The sequence below is a fragment of the Lutra lutra genome, chromosome 8, assembly GCF_902655055.1.
Source record: "Lutra lutra chromosome 8, mLutLut1.2, whole genome shotgun sequence".
NCBI lineage: Eukaryota > Metazoa > Chordata > Mammalia > Carnivora > Mustelidae > Lutra > Lutra lutra.
Window position 1 is genome coordinate 24,120,877 of NC_062285.1, and position 21,580 is coordinate 24,142,456.

The 21,580-nt window shown below is 38.0% G+C and overlaps 1 protein-coding gene and 1 pseudogene across 1 annotated transcript in view; one reads left to right on the forward strand and one right to left on the reverse strand.

Moving 5' to 3' along the window:
• Positions 1–21,580, forward strand: part of ITGA8 (integrin subunit alpha 8) — a 172,918-nt gene that overhangs the window by 55,222 nt on the left and 96,116 nt on the right. Inside the window, exons 12-13 of the mRNA XM_047742468.1 lie at positions 4,939–5,144; positions 7,593–7,784. Coding sequence (XP_047598424.1) covers positions 4,939–5,144; positions 7,593–7,784 — 398 coding nt within the window. The remainder of the gene's footprint in view (positions 1–4,938; positions 5,145–7,592; positions 7,785–21,580) is intronic.
• LOC125108163 (uncharacterized) lies at positions 13,481–13,634 on the reverse strand (annotated as a pseudogene).

Sequence of the window (21,580 nt, forward strand, 5' to 3'; positions counted from 1 at the left end):
CAACCTATTACACAACTACATTTCAGAAAGTCAATGAAAAATATCTTTACTAATAAAATATTTTCAAACTTTAAACTTGGATTGGGCACATTGAAAACCAGGATTTGCCAAACTAATTTTGAAACCATCCAATAGCGTACATAGCCTACTGCAATGGTTTTTTCAGGGACTTCTTTGCCTTGTGGTCCATAATAAGAAATATATTTGACATTACAACCTGGCACACACACATAGAACTGAAACAAAAGTTTGATGGAACAATATTTACCCACATGTAATGCATTCATTCTGTTTTCTGTTCTTTTCTATTTCATTTTTTAAAAATTGCTTGTCCAGACCCACTGAATTGATTTCACAATCCACTAATACATTGCAAACCAAGATTTAAAAACACCAGCCTAAAAAATAATATATATGGCGGCTCTTAAGTAATATTGCTACAATAAAATAATATTGACTCTAAGTGTAAAGTATTCTATAAGACACATTGTACCAATTAAATCCAAGACAGTTATTGTCTTTCAAACTTAGGGAAACACAATTATAAATAAAAAACAAATGTCTTTCTCTGTTTTTATGGCATTTAGAACATTTTAGAAGACTTACACTTAAATATCTAGGGAAATATATTTCTAACAAAATAAATCAATGCTGTCATAATCCTCTAAGAATCCAAAGGTTCCATGGACGTGCTAGGCTCTCGCAATGATGGGTCAAGTAATTTTCCATTCCTAGATCTCAGTGTTGGCAGTGAAAAATGTAGACAGCAAACCGTGCCAGTCCTGCATCTTTTTTGCCCCCTTGGGGACCAATTATATGGCCTGTTCCTTCTTTAGAGAAGGAGAAAATGGTCCCACTCCATCTCTACAGCAGAGACCAGTGATTTCAGACATCTTTGAAGTACAAGGCAGCAACACACACAATTAGGTGTTTAACAAATGCCCTCCATACTGGCGATAATTACAACAGAAGGAGAAGCAACCAGGTCCCTGCCATGGGAAGGCCAGGGGCTAAAATAAATTCAGACCTTGTTGTCCTCTGGTCCTGGAGCAGAGCGAGATGGCCAGCAATGGGACCTTTTTTTTTTTTTTTTTTTTTTTTTTTTTTAATCAAGTTACTTGTAAGATTTTTAAGAAAATATTTTACCTAAGCATAGCTATCCAACTTAGGTTCAGGAATTTGAGATCAAAATAATGGTCATTCCTATTTACCCATCCCCCTACCCACCTCCAAGAATGCTCTTGTCACGGTGAGCCCCGGGGGGTGGACAGCAATGTTGCCTCACTATACTATACGCCTGAAACTAATAGACTACCATGTGTCACCAATATTGGAATTAAAATAAAATTTTTAAAAAAAGAAAAAAATAGCCATTCCTCGACTATATCTATAACCACCCCTCACTTCCTTCTTACAGCTTGCCCAAATGACACTCAAAGTGTTTCTAGCTAGAAACCATGTGTTTGGTCTCCTGCTGTGGGAGAAAAGTAAGAGGCTATCCTAGAAGTAGCTGGCAGCCCCAGACCATTCCCAAATCACATTTCACCGTGTTTCTAGCTCCTACAAGAGAGGAGAGGGAGAAGGGGGGATGAATTTTGCTCTTTTAATAAGAACTCTTTCTGTTTACATTGCTAGAATATAAAAATATTTCAACACCCAGGCCAGTGCCTTCATAATACCTATCATGTATTAAACACTATAGTTTGACCAGTGTGTGCACGTGTACATGCACATTTGGAAATAGAAACACACAAAGAGGGACAGAGATGGAGACGGATACTGAGGGAGATCTCCAGTGATGTATCCGATAAAGTAGCCTTTTTCTACCTTTTCTACATTTTTTAGGCAAAGTAACTTGTTCAATAGGACTCAGCTGGTGACTAAAAGAGCAGGTTTTAAACCTAGATCAGTAGACCATCAAAACTCATGCTTTTCTCATATCGTCTGGGCTCAACTTACTTTCCCAATTATCTTTGGTTTTTGTTGTTGTCGTTTAGGCTGGCTGTATTTTTCAGGACAGTTTGGGTTTATGGAAAACTTGAGCAGGAATTACAGAGAGTTCCCATACATTCCCTTTCCCCTCCACGCTCAGTTTCTACTCTCACTACTGTCTGGCATTGGTGCGGTATATTTGTTACCATCAAGCTGTTGATACATTATTGACTGAAGTGCACAGCTCACCTTTAGGGTTCCATCTGTGTTTTACATTCTGTGGGCTTTTCCAAATGCATAATGTCAGGGATCCACGTCCAGTGTCATGGGGAATGCTTTCACTGTCCTCAGAATGCCCCGTGCTCCATCCATTCATCCCCCTCCCCTGCCCACCCTCCTGCCAACTACTGATCTTTTTAGTTTTGTTCTTTCCAGAACATTATAAACTTGGAATCCTTCTGTATGTAGCCTTTTGAGACTAGCTTCTGTCACCTACCAGACTGGCTTTAAAGTTCCCTCTGTGCCATTTTGTGGCTTCGTTGTTCCTTTCTTTTTATTGCCAAGTAATATTCTGCTATATGATGTGGTACAGTTGATTATCCATCCATCTGTGGAAGGATATCTTGGTTGCTCCCAGTTTGTGGCAATTGGAGGTTTTTGTGTGGACATAAATTTTCAACTGATTTGTGTAACTACCTAGGAGTGTCTCATATGGTAAACCTGTGTTTAGTTTTGTAAGAAACTGCCACACTGTCTTCCAAAGCAGCTGGACTGCTTTACATCCTCACCAGCAATGAATGAGAGTTCCTGTCGCTCCACTTCCTTGCCAGTATTCAGTGCTGTCAGCATTTTGGATATTTATCATTTTAGTGGCATCTCGTTGCTTTAATTTCCAGTTCCCTAATGACATATGATATTGAGAATCTTTGTATATGCTTGTTTGCTATCTGTAAATCTTCTTTGATGAGGTGCCTGTTCAAATCTTTTGCCCAGTTTTTTTTTAATTTTTTTTAATTTTTTAAATTTTTTTCGCCCAGTTTTTAATTGGGTTGTTTTCTTATTGCTCCTATTATATATTATACACATTTAAGACTGATTACATATAACAATAATGTGTTTTATGTAATATATAATATCATATTTTATATGTTACTGCTACTGTATTATTGTTATTACTATTTCATATTATTAAGAATTAAGAATTCTTTATAGAGCTTGTTTTTTCCAATTAAAATCATTGGTGCCCCTCTAGCATGGAACCCACCCGAACCACTCACTTGCCCTGGCTCCACTCAGGGGATACTTGCTTGGGCTCAGAGTGCTGCCACCTGGCAAGCCTGCCTCCAGAACCACCTGTCAGAATCCCATACAGGTGCAATGCCCTCTCCTTTATGAGCCTTCCTTAACTTTCTTGAAGTTCCAGTTCTCTCTCCTGTCTGGGATCTCGAGGATTCAGCTTGGATTTTTCGTATGCTTTTTTTTTTTTTTTTCATTCTGCCTTGTCTATAGTTAAACTAGTAGCAATTTGACCTTGCTTGTACATTAATCAGGAACAGGCTTGACCAAGTAGTCATTATATTCCTTGAGTAACTTATCAGCGTGTCTTAAATACAGCTGTTACACAGAACATCTCGAGAATCATACAGGGAAATGGAGAATAGATGGCCACCACAGGGAAGGCAAGAAGTTGGAGAGAGAGGCAGGTCAGAGTGTTGTTGGAGTGTCTTGTAGATGTCTCAGACCTTGAAGGAGGTTTTGTGTTCTCAGTAACTGTCCCACCTCATCCCTGCCTGTTAGATGGTAATATTTTTAGTTGAGTTGGCAAGTTTCTGCATGTTACCTAGTCTATATAGGCATAAAAGTCAAGTGCAGATTTCTGTTTATGCCTGAGATCACACTAAAGATTGTTGCATCTCCCAAGATCAGGATGTCTGCAGAGGTCATTAGTATCAATCAAAGTATGAACTTCAGTTGATGTGACTTCTTCCAAAATTTCTAAAATAAAAATGATACGTGCATATATTTTTAAGAACTAGAGCAGCTTAGAAGGCTCTGTTCTATTCCTCTTCCTGCCCATTGACTCTGAGAAGGAAGGAAATACCTTTACCCACTTGGGTTTTGTTCTCCTGATGGTTTTATCTTTATCTCTAATTAATTTGCCTAGACATTTGTTTCTTGAATTTTTTTCAACCTTAAAAACTATCTATTAGTTTCCTGCTATAATATCTACATTTATAGGAATAACTATCAAGTCTTATTTGGGGGGGGGGAATTTACTTTCCATCTTTCTAGGCAGTCCCACAACTCTTTCTGGACTCTGTTTTGTATTTAAGTGAAGTAAACAAGAGGACAGAAGGAGGCAAAATTTATTTTAAATCTTATTCCGGCAAGAAAACTTCATAAATTAAGTGTATAGTTCTATTGTCATAGAAAAACTCTAATCCACTTTGAGAAAAACCTTTTTTAGATCTTTTTTGATATGTTTTACTTGTATAGCTACATTTTCCAGAAATGGAAACTAAGAAGCTTTTGAAAAGAATGAAGTGTCTGTGGTTTTCTTAAAGCAGTCATGGTAACATAGTTCAAAAGTTCAGTGTATGGGTGCCCAGGTGGCTCAGTTAGTTAAGCATCAAGCTCTCGGTTTCAGCTCAGGTCATGATCTCAGGGTGCTGCGATCAAGCCTCATGTCAGACTCCCCACTCAGTGTAGAGGCTGCTTCCCCTTCTCCTATACCCTCTACCCCTCCTCCTACTTGGGCACTCTCTCTCTCAAATAAATAAATAAATAACTTTTTTTTTTTTAAAGTTCAGTGTAACAGCTCTTACGTTCCTGCAACATTCTATCCCAGAGACATAGCAAAGTGATGAAAGAAATACGATGACTGTAAAATGTACCCTGGGAAAGGAAAAATACCAATAGAAATGTACTAATCTGGTTGATTAAACGTGTACCCCCAAAGAATCTCAGGTCTGTCAGTGCTCTGACCTCTCTCTTTGTTCCATACAGAATGGACGACATATTGATCGGGGCACCGCTCTTTATGGAACGCGAATTCGAGAGCAGCCCTAGAGAAGTAGGGCAAGTTTACCTGTATTTACAAGTGAGCACGCTTGTCTTCAGGGACCCGCAGATCCTTGCAGGCACCGAGGTTTTTGGGAGATTCGGTAGTGCTGTGGCACACTTGGGAGACCTGAACCAAGATGGATACAATGGTAATTGATACCAATACATGGAAATTGTTTATTTGTCATAATTCCTGTTACCAGGACACGAAGGAAACAATGACATCTTAAAGTCTTTACAGTGGTGTGTATGGTACGGTTACTATTATTGGTTTTTAATAAATTATCAAAAACCTTAAGGCAGTTTCAAATTTATATATGGTGTCATATAACAGCTCTTAATAAAAGGCAGCAGTTATTTTTAAAGTGATATTTGGATTCAGTGACTCAGAGAAAACTAGAGAACCTTTTGTTATGTACAGAGTCAAGACAGATAAGTACATGTCGACATATGGACAAGTATATTGCCTTGTGATTAACGCACATGGACTAGGTCTAGGTTATGCTGGATTTTAATTGGTCTGTAAATTTCAGCTCAAAGGCAACTTCAGTGTTCGCAGTAGAGTCGTGTTAAATTCTTAGTTCAGGATCGTGATTCTTTAAGCTAAGAATTTGTGAACACCTTGCAAGTACCTTCTCAGAGGAACGTGCAGCTCACACAGAGTTTTGCTTAGATGCTCAGGACCTTTATTTTTTTGTACTAATGTACTAATAAATAAACTTTATTTTTTTAAAAGATTTTATTTACTTATTTGACAGACAGAGATCACAAGTAGGCAGAGAGACAGGCAGAGAGAGAGGAGGAAGCAGGCTTGCCGCTGAGTGGAGAGCCCGATGCGGGGCTCGATCCCAGGACCCTGGGATCATGACCTGAGCCGAAGGCAAAGGCTTAACCCACTGAGCCACCCAGGAACCCCTGTTCAGGACCTTTAAATTAAGAAGCAAGGTATAGTGGGTTTCTTAAAGTTCAAGGGAGTGACGGGAATTTGCTCCAACAGAATAGCTTAGGGAGTGTTTGCCTCAGATTAGTATTCATTAGTAACTTTGGCAAGGGATATTGTGTTTTTATGTTTTCTCTGAAAAAAAGACATCCCAGAAATGTATGGTTAGTAATTTTTTTAAGTGCCATAAAACATAAATGCATGTTAAAACTCACGGTTCCAGGAAAATAATAAAAAAGAGACAAGTTCACCTTTAACTGATACGCTACTTTCAGAAACTGCCTTTTCCCTGAGCACCAAGCCAAATAAATAATCTTATCTATCATCTTTTCCACTACAGTTTTCTCTATTTGTCTTTTTTCTCAAATACTTCATGATATTTTTGAAAGCTAAGAGAAACATTTTTAATGACAAAAGGGGATTCTGCCTCTCTGTGCCTCACTGTTTTTGAGTATAAAGTGGGCAAAATAATTCCAAACTGGGAGGAAACACGGGACAGATGTGGACTGACTTAGAGGAGGTGAAGGAAAGGCCTCTTTGCACCTGGTACATGATGAAATCTTTAATTTCCACCACAGTCTGAGATAGGAATATTTATCATTATCTATTAAATGAAACTGGAATTATGATCCTCATTATGTAGTAAAATCAATTCATGATTTACTTAGTCTTATCGGACTTACTTAGGAGCAAAAAGAAATAAACGACAAAGTGAGGACACATAACCATCCTCCACTGGGGTGAGCTATTATATTATTGTGTTCTTGGTGCTCTTTTTTATGTAAAACTCAGTCTTTGAGTGTGTTGTTTAGAACAATCCTGATGAACACAATGTGTGGAAGTTAATTTTCATTGAGTGCTATATTTAAGTGGGAGTCAGGCGATAGGGTTCTTTCTGGGTTCCCCAATGTCCTCTATTGTAAAATGCAACCTGCTCCCCATCGTGGAACAATGTAATCATTACATTATATAATCTTTGTGCACGAGATTGTTTATTTCTTTTGACAAGAAATTCATAAGTACCTTGCAAATGTGCCTCCCCTGTTTTACGCAGCCTAGTGATGTGATCCAGCCCTCCCTGTTGCTCGCTAAGTTCCTGTGTAGACCACCCTCTGCCTGCTCTTCCAATGGGCCCTGCTCTTTCCACCTTTGGCTGGAGTGCTCTTTCTGCCCGGAGTGCTCTCCCCTCTGATTTCACACAGTTGGTTCTGTCTTGTCCCCAGCTTTCAGTTTCAACACGAGCCTTAGCAACACCCTGTCCGATCACCAAATTTAGAAATAACCACCATTCTCCATTACATTAATATTTTTGATTCTTCTGAATAGAATGTGTCACTTTCCATCTTTTCTTGATTGTCTCTCTATTCAAATTGTCTATTACCTGCACTAGGATATAGTCTTTCTAAAAGCAGCATCTGGCTCACTGTCCTACCCACTGGGTCCAACACACAGTGGTCACTCAATAAATGTTTGCTGGATGGAGAAAAGACAAATAATTTATGGTTGCTGCAATATTACAGAATTTTCCTGGAAAACGTAATGAGCCCTTTGGATTCCAGGATGCCACTCTTCGATTGCACTTAATTCTATCTCTAAATTCTATCTCTAAAACCTTCTTCTTTCCTTAAAAAATGTGTTCATGTGTCCCTGTTTGCAGACATTGCCATCGGTGCACCCTTTGCAGGCAAGGATCAAAGAGGCAAAGTGCTCATTTACAACGGGAACGAGGATGGCTTAAACACCAAGCCTTCCCAAACTCTGCAGGGAGTGTGGGCCTCACAGACCATCCCTTCGGGCTTCGGCTTTACTCTAAGAGGAGACTCAGACATAGACAAGAATGATTACCCAGGTAAGGGTTCCTTCCCTCTCCTGCCAGAGAGCCCACTTCCTGGAAAGAAGCCTATTCTCAGCACTGTGCATCCCCTGTAACCCCATGCATCCCTTTGCCTCATAAAGGCAATGGCCCAGTGTAACCCTGGATGGCCTGGGGCTTTTGCATGATTCCTAGGTGACTTTCACAAGCATTTGAAGGCAGATAAAATAAACCCTCCTTTTCCCACCAGGAGATGGTTTTAGAAAGGCAAGATGGCGTTTGAAAAGCCACATTGGATGTATGACTTGTCAACTTTGCAACCCAAGTTGTTATTTGAAACCCCTCAGTGAGTTGTTCTCCATTGATAAAGACAGCTGGCCTCAGAGCCAGCTAGAGCAATTTATTTTCACCTTGTCATTCTCTCTCGAGCTCATAATTCCTATTAATGAACTCATGAACTTCAACATTTCTGTCCTAAAGCTCATGTTCTTGGAGCATAAATATTTTCTCGCCATACTTTGGGGTTTTTTTCAAAATAGATTGAATATTTCAAACTGAAGCAAAAGGAACTGGTTCATAGTAAAGATTGTAAGCTCTTTTTGATGACTTAATTCATATTGAGGTCTCATGGAAATTAGACAGTGCAGCGACATAATTCATGATTTGTGTGTGCTGTAGGAAAATACAGTTTGTCTTAAAGGATTGTTTTAGTAATCCCAGGGTTTTTAGCAAAGAACATTAGACTTCTTGGTTTTATGGTTCAATTTTCACGTTTATGTTAGTTATTTTAAGATGTTTTCAATAAACACATTGGAATCAGTAATAGTTAACTGACAGCTTTAACTATTTGTTAAAACCTTGTCTTTTTCCACCACCCTTCCCCTAATTGGGCATTTTCCATATGTAGAATTTTTTTTCTGGTTTGGGGCAACATTCCAATAAACTGACTACCTAAATATACATCGCTAATTTCATCCTTCCACTTTCTCTTCCTCTTTGGGATCAGGCAAAAAGGATACTGCAGCGTATTCTCATAAATTTGCCAGAAGTCTTTTAGGGCACTGACATAAATGTTGTAGCGGGCTCAAAGTAGATTTAGTATTATACTGTATATAAATATCTTCCATATTTTCAAGAGCATCTAGTTAAGTTTGTTTTCTTAGGTTATATTATACTGTCCAATCAATGAAGGTAGTGGTTTTTAATTTTGGGGGGGAGGGTGTTATTCATAATATATTCTATTTTAAATAATCCTCCCTTATATGATTCCTTCCCAAAATACGTCAGGATGATTCACAAAATTTAACTCTTGGGTTGTAACTTTAGATAAACAGTTATTTTGGAAAGTTATTGCCAGTCATTGTGCTTGTCATATTCTCACCTTAGTCAGGGAACCTGACAGAGTCGATGGCCTGGACCTTCCCCCAGGTAAAGGAGATAAGGGATGTATCGATCACACAGGCTGTTCATCAACTTCTTTTGAAGTCTCCTAAATAAAAACCAGGAAGGAGAGAAACATGAAACAATTTTTCTCTCGAGGAATATTCCTTCTGGGGGGTGGGTGGGGGTTGAGGCGGTGAGGGAGCAGAAGTAGGACAGGGAAGAGAAAAGCTAAAGTAGGTAAATGCTGGTAATTAGTCACCTCTTATGTTTTCTTTTATCCCTTCTTAACAATCAGAAAAAGGTCATTTGAGGGAATTCGTTAACTTTATCTACTGAGGCTGATTCAATTTATACTAACCAATGAAGTTATGCAGCCTATCCCTCAGTCTGTAAAGTGAATGATCTTTACTAAGGCAGGACCGATAATGCCACTAAGTGAATTCTTTTCCCTCATGATTGTCTTGAGGCGTTTAGTGTACATCTGGACATCTTAGTAGACTTGGGTTCTGGTTCCAGTTCTGTCTCTCAAATGGAAATACAGATGTCTGGTGATTCATGATCCTATGATGTTTTCCTTGATCCTCATCTTTTTACAAAATAATGCCACTCAAAGAAGCCTCTTTATATTGACACCAAGTCCCCAGGGACCCATGCAGAAGAAAACCACCTAATGGACAGGTAACTACATTCCATTCACTAGAAGAGTGGATTTGAAATTCACAGGTATAATTCAGTAATTAGACATGTAACTGTCCTCATTATTCTTTTTTTTCTTTTTTTTTCTTTTTTCGTTCCCCCCTCTTCTTCTCCCCCGCCCCGCCCTCATTATTCTATACAGAAATTCCACTTGGCTTGTCTCCAGCCTCCATTTCCGTTAAGGGGAAAACCTTAATCTCACAGTCACTTCCAGATTCAGACTTAATCTCAGTTGAGTAAATGTTCATTTAGATTCAGAATTCTCCCCTTCCTCCCTCTTCCACCACCTTTCAAGGACTGAGTAGCAAAGGTGTGCCTGTTGTCCTGGGATTGACACAGGGCATGCAGCCCAAATGCATCATCTGTTTTTACTAGTTTCTGCCGGAAGGATAACCCAGCCTCTCCTGGTCTTTGATGTGTTGCTCGAGCTTCTGTAGTCAATCAATGGCCTGTGGAGTGGCCACTGCTCCAAAGTTCCATGTATCCTGCATCCTCGTTCTATTTTGTCCTCTTCCAGTCCACTCCCAGCATGTGCTTCTATGCCATGGTTAGGACCCAGACACTTGCAGGTTGGGTTTTCCAGTCTCCAAAATTGTTTTTATAATCCCCCTAGATTATTCCTTTAGCCATGGCTAATTTTCCACCGGGGCATTTTATTACTCTAGCCTTAATGGGGTTGCAGTATTCTTAGGTTTTGCCTGGGAAACAGCAGTCTTCCCCACCCCCAAAGATGATTGGGTGGCATGATTTCTAAACTCTATAATTCATTTTATAAACTCTATGTCCTAGTCCCCCAGGGTCCGTCTTGTGATTTTTTTCCAAACCAGTTCTTCCTGGAACTTAAAAAGAATTACAGTTTTCTTTCTCTCTACAGTCCTGCTCTTCCAAATCAAAATTACTCTGCTTTCAGATTACCGTGCCTCCTAGGAGTTCCAGAATCCATTTAACAAGTTGACTTTCTTCTAGGATATATCTAGTCATTCTCAATAAGCAGTGGTTCTCAATCTCTGCTGCATATCATCTGGGGAATTTTAAATAATGCATCTGCTCTGGTCACACTCCAGACTCAGAATCAGACTCTCCCAAGTCAGAATCTCTGGAGGGTAGAACATGGACCAGAGTAACAGTTAAGTAACCTGGATGACTCCAGGGCACAACCCAGCTGGGAATGAATGATCTAGAACATGTTCCCCATTTTTGAACATCAAATTGACTGGATGTCTCATTAGAGCCATTCAGTAGGTCAAGGGAGTGGGAAAGATTCCCCCTTTCCAGTCAATTCCCAAGTGTTTTCCCTGCTACTGAGCTTCGCATCGCACCCTGAGTGGTCAGCTCTGAAGCACTGTGCGTGCCGGTCCCCCACTGAGTCTACTTGTACAGGTTGAATGTATGGCACCCCTTCTGATAGTTTGACTTATGGAGACTGAGATGGGCTTCAAGGATTTATGTTCTTACCCAGGACCCTACTTTGAGAAACACAGCTCTAGAGTCTTTGTGCTCAGTTCCCATACCTAAGTAGTCAGATGTGCAGTGTTCTCTTTTGGCAAGTGCCTGTTAGCTCAGCTCTAGCATTCCATTTATTCTTTAGAAGGTTGTCAAACTAGCCCAAAGGTCTTTTCTCCAGACGGTCTCTGTGTGATTACTGCCATTGGGATGCATGGGCCTAAGACATGCTCTGGTCTCATCTGGAAAAATTAAGGAAGACCCATTGAAAATATTTAATTTTTCATGCACTATTCTACATTTCCTGGAAGTTATCTGTGCATTTAAAATGATGCCCCCCCTGACTTTCATTTAAAATACATTATTGTACTTGTTAGGAAGTAACCTACCTTAACCTGGCTTATGCCATAAAGCGAGAGCTTTATATTAAAGCTATAGAATATCTCAAGGAAACCTAATGACAGGAACTCTGCCAGGCCTTTGGAAGGGACTAACTGGGATCCAAGACTGTCATGTTAGGCCTTCCTTTCTGTCTCTCTCTTAATCACATCTCTGCTTTTCTTTGTACATCTGCTTCTTTCTTTCTTCCTCTCCCACTTCCCTCCCCTCCGTCTCTCCCTCCCTCTCCATCTCTTGCCAATATTTCTTTCAGCACCTAGTAGTGTTTCAACTCCAGAGTTTGCATATTGCAGTTTTACTCACTCAGAGACTGTCTATAATTTATCTTAGTCCCAAATCCTGAGGAAAGGAACCTTATATGCTATGAGACAAAGGGTGACATTTTCTAAAGAAAGTAGGAGTTGATCAGTGGACTGTGCAAGTATCCCAGTAAATATCCACTATGAAGCCCCGGCAAGACAAAACAAAATGGCCCTAGGGAATAAAAGTTGTAGTAAGAAGTGAAGAATATAATTGAGAGGAAAATATTTTGTTTTAAAAATTAAAATAATAAAAATCATCATTAAACTGTTCATCAATATTTTTATGTTTGTTCCTTTAGCTTCAGAGTACAAAAGAAAAATAAGTAAGAAATTCCTTCATTCAGTCAAAAAATATATATTAGTATTTATACATATTAGACATTGTGCTTGGGGACATAGTATCAAGGTGTACATAGTCCCTACATTCCCAGAGCTGACATTCTGGGTGAGAAAGACAGACAGTTAAATAACCCCAATGAAGGGTGAGCACTATAATACTGAAGTCTTTAAATGCAAAACTTTTTTTGGAATATCATAACATCTGAAAAAATTCAAGCATGGTTGCTGAACATTATGCTTATGAATTTTAAAAGTATCTAGTAAGAAAAATATTGTTGGCCTCTGGCAATTTTGTAATTATTTGGTCTTCATTAAAGGATTCAGCTGATGAAAATATATAAGCTCTGTAGCCCCTTATACAGGTGCCTCCACTTCCCCTGAGAAACTTCTAGAAGCCAAGCTAATATGATCAGGGCTACAAATTATGTACAGGTTGTGCCCAGCCAAGGGGCAAGTGAGGACAGATTCAAATCCCAAGGGGTTTCCTCCACAAGGGGCTGCCTTTTTAAATTCATACACAGGCATTTGTGGACTCTCAGTGGCCCTGTTCCAGGTCCTCATTCTAAATATATCGGAAACAAAATTCCCAAACTCTTCAACTACGTGGTCACCTGCAAAATTCACATAAGACAAATGTACAAGTGAACAGTGGTTTGAAATTCTGCACTGAAATCTTTCAAACACCTCGGAACTGCTACTAAATGGAACACACTTAAAAAACTGTGCTGACCCACGTGATGGTTTCTGATGGGGTTATTTTTCCCATTCCTAAGGTGAACACTTTTACCCCATTTTAGGCACCCAGGGCTTAGCAGCTGTGTCTGCAAGCTGAGCTGGTTTGCTTTCCCTGGTCTTCACCACCTGCCATCAACCCACTTCTGGGCACACTGCTAGGAGACCTCCCTATGTTAATGGCAGGGTGCATGGGTTGCCCCATGGGCTAGATACCAGCAAGTGTTCTTTACATGTTTTTGATACAATCCAGCTGCCTTCTGCAGGAAGAAAGAATAAGGTTGATTGTGATGTTTGATGTATATTTATTGTGAATTATAGCTGTTTCATCTCCCAGACTGACTAGAAATCAGGTCACCTAGTACCTGAAATAATCAAAAGCACAGACATGTAAAAGGTGGTTTGATTTACATTTACTCTATCACCTGATCTCTTCTGAAAGTTACAGATGTTCTGTATTTGAGCAGAACAGAGCACTTAGTTTCCTTGTCTTAGGGAAAAAGAATGCTACCAAAAAGCAGGCATGGGACCAATTATATTGCTAACATTATTGCAATTACACTTGATCTTAGCCAAAAGGCCGAGAAGCGATAACATTATTGCAATTATAGTAATTATTACTGCTGTGCCATCTACTGCATAGAAGACATAGCTAATATCTACTGGAATATTATTTTTTAATATTTCTCCTGCACACATACATACACTCACACTTACATGTATATATATGTGTGTGTGTATGCATGTGTATTTTTTGTGTATGTATGTGTATCCCAAAAGAGTTTATAGGGTAAGATTAGATGACACTCCACTTCCTTCTTTTTAGGAAATATCAAACCAGTGTAAAAATAACCTATTGACGTTAGCAGTGTGACTGGGAATGGGGGAAGGGAAATCAGACTGCCCAGGTTAAGATTCTCATCCATCATTGATGGGCTATGTGGCAATGGACAAATTACTTGATTTCTCTGAGCTTCTACTCCATACCTGATATTATGGGGCTAACAATACTTCCTTCACTGGGTTATGTGTGTTTGCACTTTCTAAGTCAGGAAAAGATTTTTACAAAATGTTGTGAAATGGCATTGAACAAAAGAAGGAAATCCATTTGATTGACATGAACAGAATCAAAACTACTTTACTTCACAGACATATTGGGCCACATGAAGTGTTGAAAAGCTGCCTTCTTGGATTCTGGAGATGGACAAAATGGGTTTCAAACTAGACTCCACTGTTGCCTAGCTATATAAGCATAAGACAGTTTCCTAATTTCTCTTCAATCTCCTTATCTGTGAAATTAGATATAATAAGTTGATATAAAGACAAAATGGCATTGTTCATATAATATGAAAAATGGCAGCTCTCCAATGAAGTTTTAAAACAAGACTACTTTGGAGGTATTCTTTTCTTATGCACCCTAGCTGACATTATTTTCTTTTGTTTATTTAATTTCCATAGCCCCCATTCTTAATTTACAACACCATATTGGCTTCTCCCACCCCACATGAACACTGATATTGAGACTCTGTTGGGTTGAGATGCACTCATAAAATTCCTGTTGCTGGACCCTCCCTAGAAGCTTCTAATATCAGGAGATTACAGCCCTGCTATGATGTAGTTCCATCGTTCACCCATCTGACCTCCCACCCCAAAGTGGGAGATGAGGCATGAGGGACTTCTCCCATTACTCACTACTGTGATTTACTGGGTGCCAAGAATGGAAAATGTTCTTCCTTCTTAAGCTCTTAGGCAGTTGAGGGCATTTATTGGACCTGAACTAGGTGATAACGATGGCAACTGAAAGGAAAAAAAAACCTAAGGAAATAATGTAAATGAACAATAGTCAAGACTTGCTAATGACTTGCTGTGATAGAATGTAAAGGAGGTGGGGTGAGTAAGGAAGAGATGTTAAGGAGGACTCCGGAATTTTGATCCTGAGCGCTTGAGAAAAGTATAGTAGAATGGACAGATATGGGGAGATTTTGTTTTAGAAATATAGTCTACCATAGAAATAATATTTGGTATAATTTTCCTAATATCTAGTTACCCACTCATTATTTATTTCAATTTCTTACCATGCATATTGTCATTGGTACACATACAAAAATAGGAGTCATTAGTATATTCATTTCTGGCACCAAAATTATTTTTCCTATTTAAAATATGGATGTATTCAGGTTTCTGTGTTGGTGCTGATTAGAAAATGAGGGTTGGCCAGAGGAGTATCTTGTATACATTAATTGAGTGAAAGCATTTCAGAGAAGAAGCAGCTGTGATAGCCAGAAATCCCTACAATTCAATGATCTAGCGTAATCTTGTTAAACATGATTGTATAACAAGACCATCTGCTAGATGCATAGCCCAGACATTGGAGGGTGGAGGAGGAGAAGTACAGGTTTTGTTGAGGCACAGAAATCTTGCAGGCAATAAAAACTGGGGGAAGATATGGGCTGAATGCCAAGACTATCATTGTCTTGTTCAGGCCCATAATGTCTGATGATTATACCATAAAGCCATCTCAGACAATTATACCAAATGAAAAAAAAAAAAAAAAGACTCTGTTTTAACGAGTACTGTGTGTGTGTGTGTGTGTGTGTGTGTGTGTGTGTGAGCAAACAATCGAGAAAGAAAGCATCTACATATAAGAAGAAATAAAAGGGTGGCTTTAACCAAGGGAATAATGCATAATCAAACCTTGAGCTTCTTGAAATTGATTTGAAGTTTAGTTGAACTAAATTCAAATCTTGTAGTCAAAGTTTATTTCTACTCCTCAAATTGCTACTCAAGTTTTCCTGAAAAGTAAAACATTATGTTCTTTACTAAGCAAGATTTTCATAATTTCATTATAAACACATTAGTAATTAGTATATAACCTTTGTTATAAAATATCTTATGAATTAGATTAAGTGGAATTAACTAAGTCAACTGACAGAGTTCCTGGACTTGAATCCAGGTCATAAAATAGAAGTGAAAGTGAATGGACAGATAAAATCCATGAGTTCTAGAGCCACCTCTCCCAAGATAATGTTCCATTAGTAACTCAGCTTCTCTGATTCTGACTTCCCTCTCCTGAATGTAATGTAGATGAACGGAAAGCTTCTCCAAGGGTCTTTTTGAACTCCATGCTCCCCTTTTCCTCTAATCCAAGATCTAGACTTACTGCCTTCCAGATAAAGACACTACCAAAAAAAAGAGAACTGTAGGTCAATATCTCTGAAGAACATAGATGCAAAAATCCCCAACAAAATATTAGCAAATTGAATCCAATAATACATTAAAAAAAATCATTCACCATGATCAAGTGAGATTTACTTATACAAGGGTGGTTTAATATTCCCAATTTGATTAAAGTGATATATCACATCAATAAGAGAAAGGATAAAAAACATCTGATCATTCTAATAAATGCAAGAAGAGGATTTGATAAAGTACAATATCCATTCATGATGAAAACCCTAAATCAAGTAGTTTTAGAGAGAATGTACCTCAACATAATAAAGGCCATACATGAAAACCCACAGTTAACATTATACTCAATGGTGAAAAACAGAGCCTTGCTCCTAAGCTCAAGAACAAGATAAGGATGTCCATTCTCACAACTTTTATTCAACACAGGACTGGAAGTCTTAGCCACAGCAATCAGACAACAAAAAGAAATAAAAGACATCCAGATTGGTAAGAAATAAGTAACACTGTCACTATTTGCAGATGACATGATATTATATACAGAAACCCTAAAGACTCCACCAAAACACTACTAAAACTGACAAATGAATTCAGTAAGATTTCAGGATACAAAATCAACGTGCAGAAATCTGTTGCATTTCTATATAATAATAATGAAGCAGCAGAAAGAGAAATTAAGAAAACAATCCTTTTTTATAGTTCCATCAAAATAATAAAATACCTAGGAATGAACTTAACCAAGAAGGTGAAAAGCCTGTACTCTGAAAACTATAAAACATTGATGAAAGAAATTGAAGATGACACAAAGAAATGGGAAGACATTCTATGCTCATAGATTGGAAGAACAAATATTGTTAAAATGTCCCTACTACCAAAAGCAATCTACAGATTAAATGCAATCCCTATCAAAATACCAACCGCATTTCTCACAGAACTAGAACAAATTATCTTAAAATTTTGTGATCCCATACAAACAATTTTAAAATTCGTATGGAACCACAAAAGACCCCAAATAGCAAAAACAATCTTGAAAAAGAAGAAGACGACTAGAGGTATCACAATCCCAGATATCAAGTTAGACTACAAAGCTGTAAAATCTGAACAGTATTGGTACTGGGACAAAAATAGACACATAGGCCAATGGAACAGAATAGAGAGCCCAGAAATAAACCCATGATTATACAATCAATTAATCTTCAACAAAGGAGGCAAGAATATCCAATGGGGAAAAGAAAAGTCTTTTCAACAAATGGTGTTGAGAAAACTGAACACTTACATGCAAAAGAATGAAACTGGAGCCCCCCCTTTTTTTTTTAAGATTTTTATGTACTTGAGAGAGAGAGAAAAAATAAGTGGGGAGGAGGGGCAGAAGGAGAAGCAGACTTCCTACTGAGCAGGGAGCCAAACATGGGACTCAATCCCCGAACGTTGGGATCATGACCTGAGCTGAAGGCAGATGCTTAACTGACTGAGCCACCGGCACCCACCTGGAGTGATTTCTTACATAACACACAAAAATAAACTTAAAATGGATCAAGGACCTTAACGTGAGGTATGAAACCATAAAAATCCTAGAAGAGAGCACAGGCAGTCATTTCTCTGACATCAGCTATAGCAAAAATTTTCTAGATATGTCTCCTGAGGCAAGGGAAACAAAAGCAAAAATAAATTATTGGGTCTACATCAAAATAAAAGGCTTCTGCATGGCAAAGGAAAACACAAAACTGAAAGACAATATACTGAGTGGGAGAAGATATTTGCAAATTATATATATGATAAAGCATTAATATCCAAAATATATACAGAACTTCTACAACTCAACACCAAAACATAAATAATCTAGTTAGAAATGGTCAGAAGACATGACCAGAAACTTCTCCAAAGAGGCCATACATATGGCCAACAGACACATGAAGAGATGCTCAACATCACTTGTCATCAGGGAAATGCAAATCAAAACTACAATGAGGATATAAAATCAAAGCACAGAAATCAGTTGCATTTCTTTACACCAACAACAAGACAGAAGAAAGAGAAATTAAGGAGTCAATCCCATTTACAATTGCATCCAAAACCATAAGATACCTAGGAATAAACCTAACTAAAGAAGCAAAGAATCTGTACTCAGAAAACTATAAAGTACTCATGAAAGAAATTGAGGAAGACACAAAGAAATGGAAAAATGTTCCATGCTCATGGACTGGAAGAACAAATATTGTGAAAATGTCTATGTTACCTAAAGCAATCTACACATTTAATGCAATCCCTATCAAAATCCAATACATTTTTTTCAAAGAAATGGAACAAATAATCCTAAAATTTATATGGAACCAGAAAAGACCTTGAATAGCCAAAGGAATATTGAAAAAGAAAGCCAGAGTTGGTGGCATCACAATTCTGGGCTTCAAGCTCTATTACAAAGCTATCATCATCAAGACAATATGGTACTGGCACAAAAAGAGATACATGGATCAATGGAACAGAATAGAGAGCCCAGAAATAGACCCTCAACTCTATGGTCAACTAATCTTGGACAAAGCAGGAAAAAATGTCCAGTGGAAAAAAGACAGCCTCTTCAACAAATGGTGTTTGGGAAAATTGCACAGCCACATTGTAGAAAAATGAAATTGGACAATTTCCTTACACCACACACAAAAATAGACTCAAAAATGGATGAAGAACCTCAATGTGAGAAAGGAATCCATCAAAATCCTTGAGAAGAACACAGGCAGCAACCTCTTCGACCTCAGCCGCAGCGATTTCATCCTAGGAACATCGCCAAAGGCAAGGGAAGCAAGGGCAAAAGTGAACTATTGGGATTTCATCAAGATCAAAATCTTTTGCACAGCAAAGGAAACAGTTAACAAAACCAAAAGACAACTGACAGAATGGGAGAAGATATTTGCAAATGACATATCAGATAAAGGTCTAGTATGCAAAATCTATAAAGAGCTTAGCAAACTCAATGCCCAAAGAACAAATAATCCAATCAAGAAATGGACAGAGGACATGAATAGACATTTCCGCAGAGAAGACATCCAGATGGCCAACAGAACCATGAAAAAGTGCTCCACATCACTGGGCATCAGGGAAATACAAATCAAAACCACAGTGAGATACCACCTCACACCAGTCAGAATGGCTAAAATTAACAAGTCAGGAAATGACAGATGCTGGCGAGGATGCGGAGAAAGGGGAACCCTCCTACACTGTTGGTGGGAATGCAAGCTGGTGCAACCACTCTGGAAAACAGCATGGAGGTTCCTCAAAATGTTGAAAATAGAGCTACCTTACAACCCAGCAATTACACTACTGGGTATTTACCCTAAAGATACAAACGTAGTGATCCGAAGGGGCACGTGCACCCGAATGTTTATAGCAGCAACGTCCACAATAGCCAAACTATGGAAAGAACCTAGATGTCATTAACAGATGAATGGATAAAGAAGAAGTGGTTATATATATACAATGGAATACTATGCAGCCATCAAAAGAAATGAAATCTTGCCATTTGCAATTATGTGGATGGAACTAAAGGGTATTATGCTTAGCGAAATAAGTCAACCAGAGAAACAACTATCATATGATCTCCCTGATATGAGGAAGTAGAGAGGCAACGTGGGGGGTTTGAGGGGTAGGAAAAGAATAAATGAAACAAGATGGGATTGGGAGGGAGACAAACCATAAGAGACTCTTAATCTCACAAAACAAACTGAGGGTTGCTGGGGGGAGGTGGGTCGGGAGAGGGTGGTGGGGTTATGGACATTGGGGGAGGGTATGTGCTATGGTGAGTGCTGTGAAGTGTGCAAACCTGGTGATTCACAGACCTGTACCTCTGGGGCTAATAATACATTATATGTTTATAAAAAAATTTTTAAAGTTAAAAAAAAATACAATGAGATATCATCTAATACCTATCAGAACATCTAAAATCAAAACATAAGAAACAACAAATGTTGGTGAGGATGTGGACAAAGAGAAACCCTCATGCATTGTTGGTGGAAATGCAAACTGATACAGCCACTGGGGAAGCTTCCTCTAAAAATTAAAATTAGAACTAACATACGATCCCATAATTTCACTACCAGATCTTTACCCAAAGAATATGAAAACACTAATTCAAAAAGATATATGCACCCTTATGTTTACTGCGGCATTTTTACAATAGCCAAATTATAAAAGCAGCTTAGTGCCCATTAATAGATGAGTGGATAAATAAGAAGTGGTATGTACATACAATAGATTATTACCTAGCCCTAAAAAGGAATGAAATCTTGTTATTTTCAAATACATGGATGGATCTAGAGAGTATAACGCTAAGTGGAAGAAAGGCAAATACCATATGATTTCACTCACATGTGGAATTTAAGAAACCAAACAAATGAGCAATGAGAAAAAGAAACAGACTCTTAACTATAAAGAACAAAGTAATGGTTACCAGAGAGGAGGTGAATGGAGGGATGGGTGAAATAGGTGAAGGAGATTAAGAGTACTGTTATCATGATGAGTACTGACTAATGAATAGAATTGTTGAATCACTATATTGTACACCTGAAACTAATATAACACTGTATATTAAATATACTAGAATTAAAATAAAAAGTTAAAAAAATTTTAAAAAGGATGTTTCTTCTACCTATTCATTTATTCAGTTTTTTATATCTGTGTGAACTCATGGATATTTATTTTAAGGACTATAATCCATTACTATATTTGTTTATATATGTTGCCTAATGTGCTCTATATTTTGCCATTGGGAACCCTTTCCAGTTCATTCTTATTGCTGTTTTTAGTATTTCCCATCCTTTTATGAGCAATTTCCTTGCTTTATATCAACACATTATGCTCCAAGCTTATTTTGTAATTTCCCTCTCCAGCCCTGGAATTGACCATTCTTCAAAGACCTACAGTTTCTTGAAGAACAATATTTAGAAATCAAAATCTAAGACAGTAGGTTTTATCATGGCAGCTATGGTGTCAAGACTTATAATGTACTTCTATAGATTGCCACTTTGCCATATATTATAGTTATGTGGCAAACCATCTTCAGTATTGCTTGAAATCAACAATTACATTTTCATTGTTCAGCCTATATTTTGTAAGTCGACATTTTTCATTTTAGTTGTTAACAACAGGTATTTGGACAATCTTAATATTATTCAGCTAATGTTGAGAACAGCCACCATTTTTTCCTTCATCTTTAAGGATGATTATATTAAAATATTTACTAATATTTATTAAATATTTTTAATATTTAATATTTATTAAAATAGTTATACGATATGCAAGAGATTTTACTTTGGAAATACAATTTATCATTTTATTCAACAAATACTCATTAAGTGTCTTTCA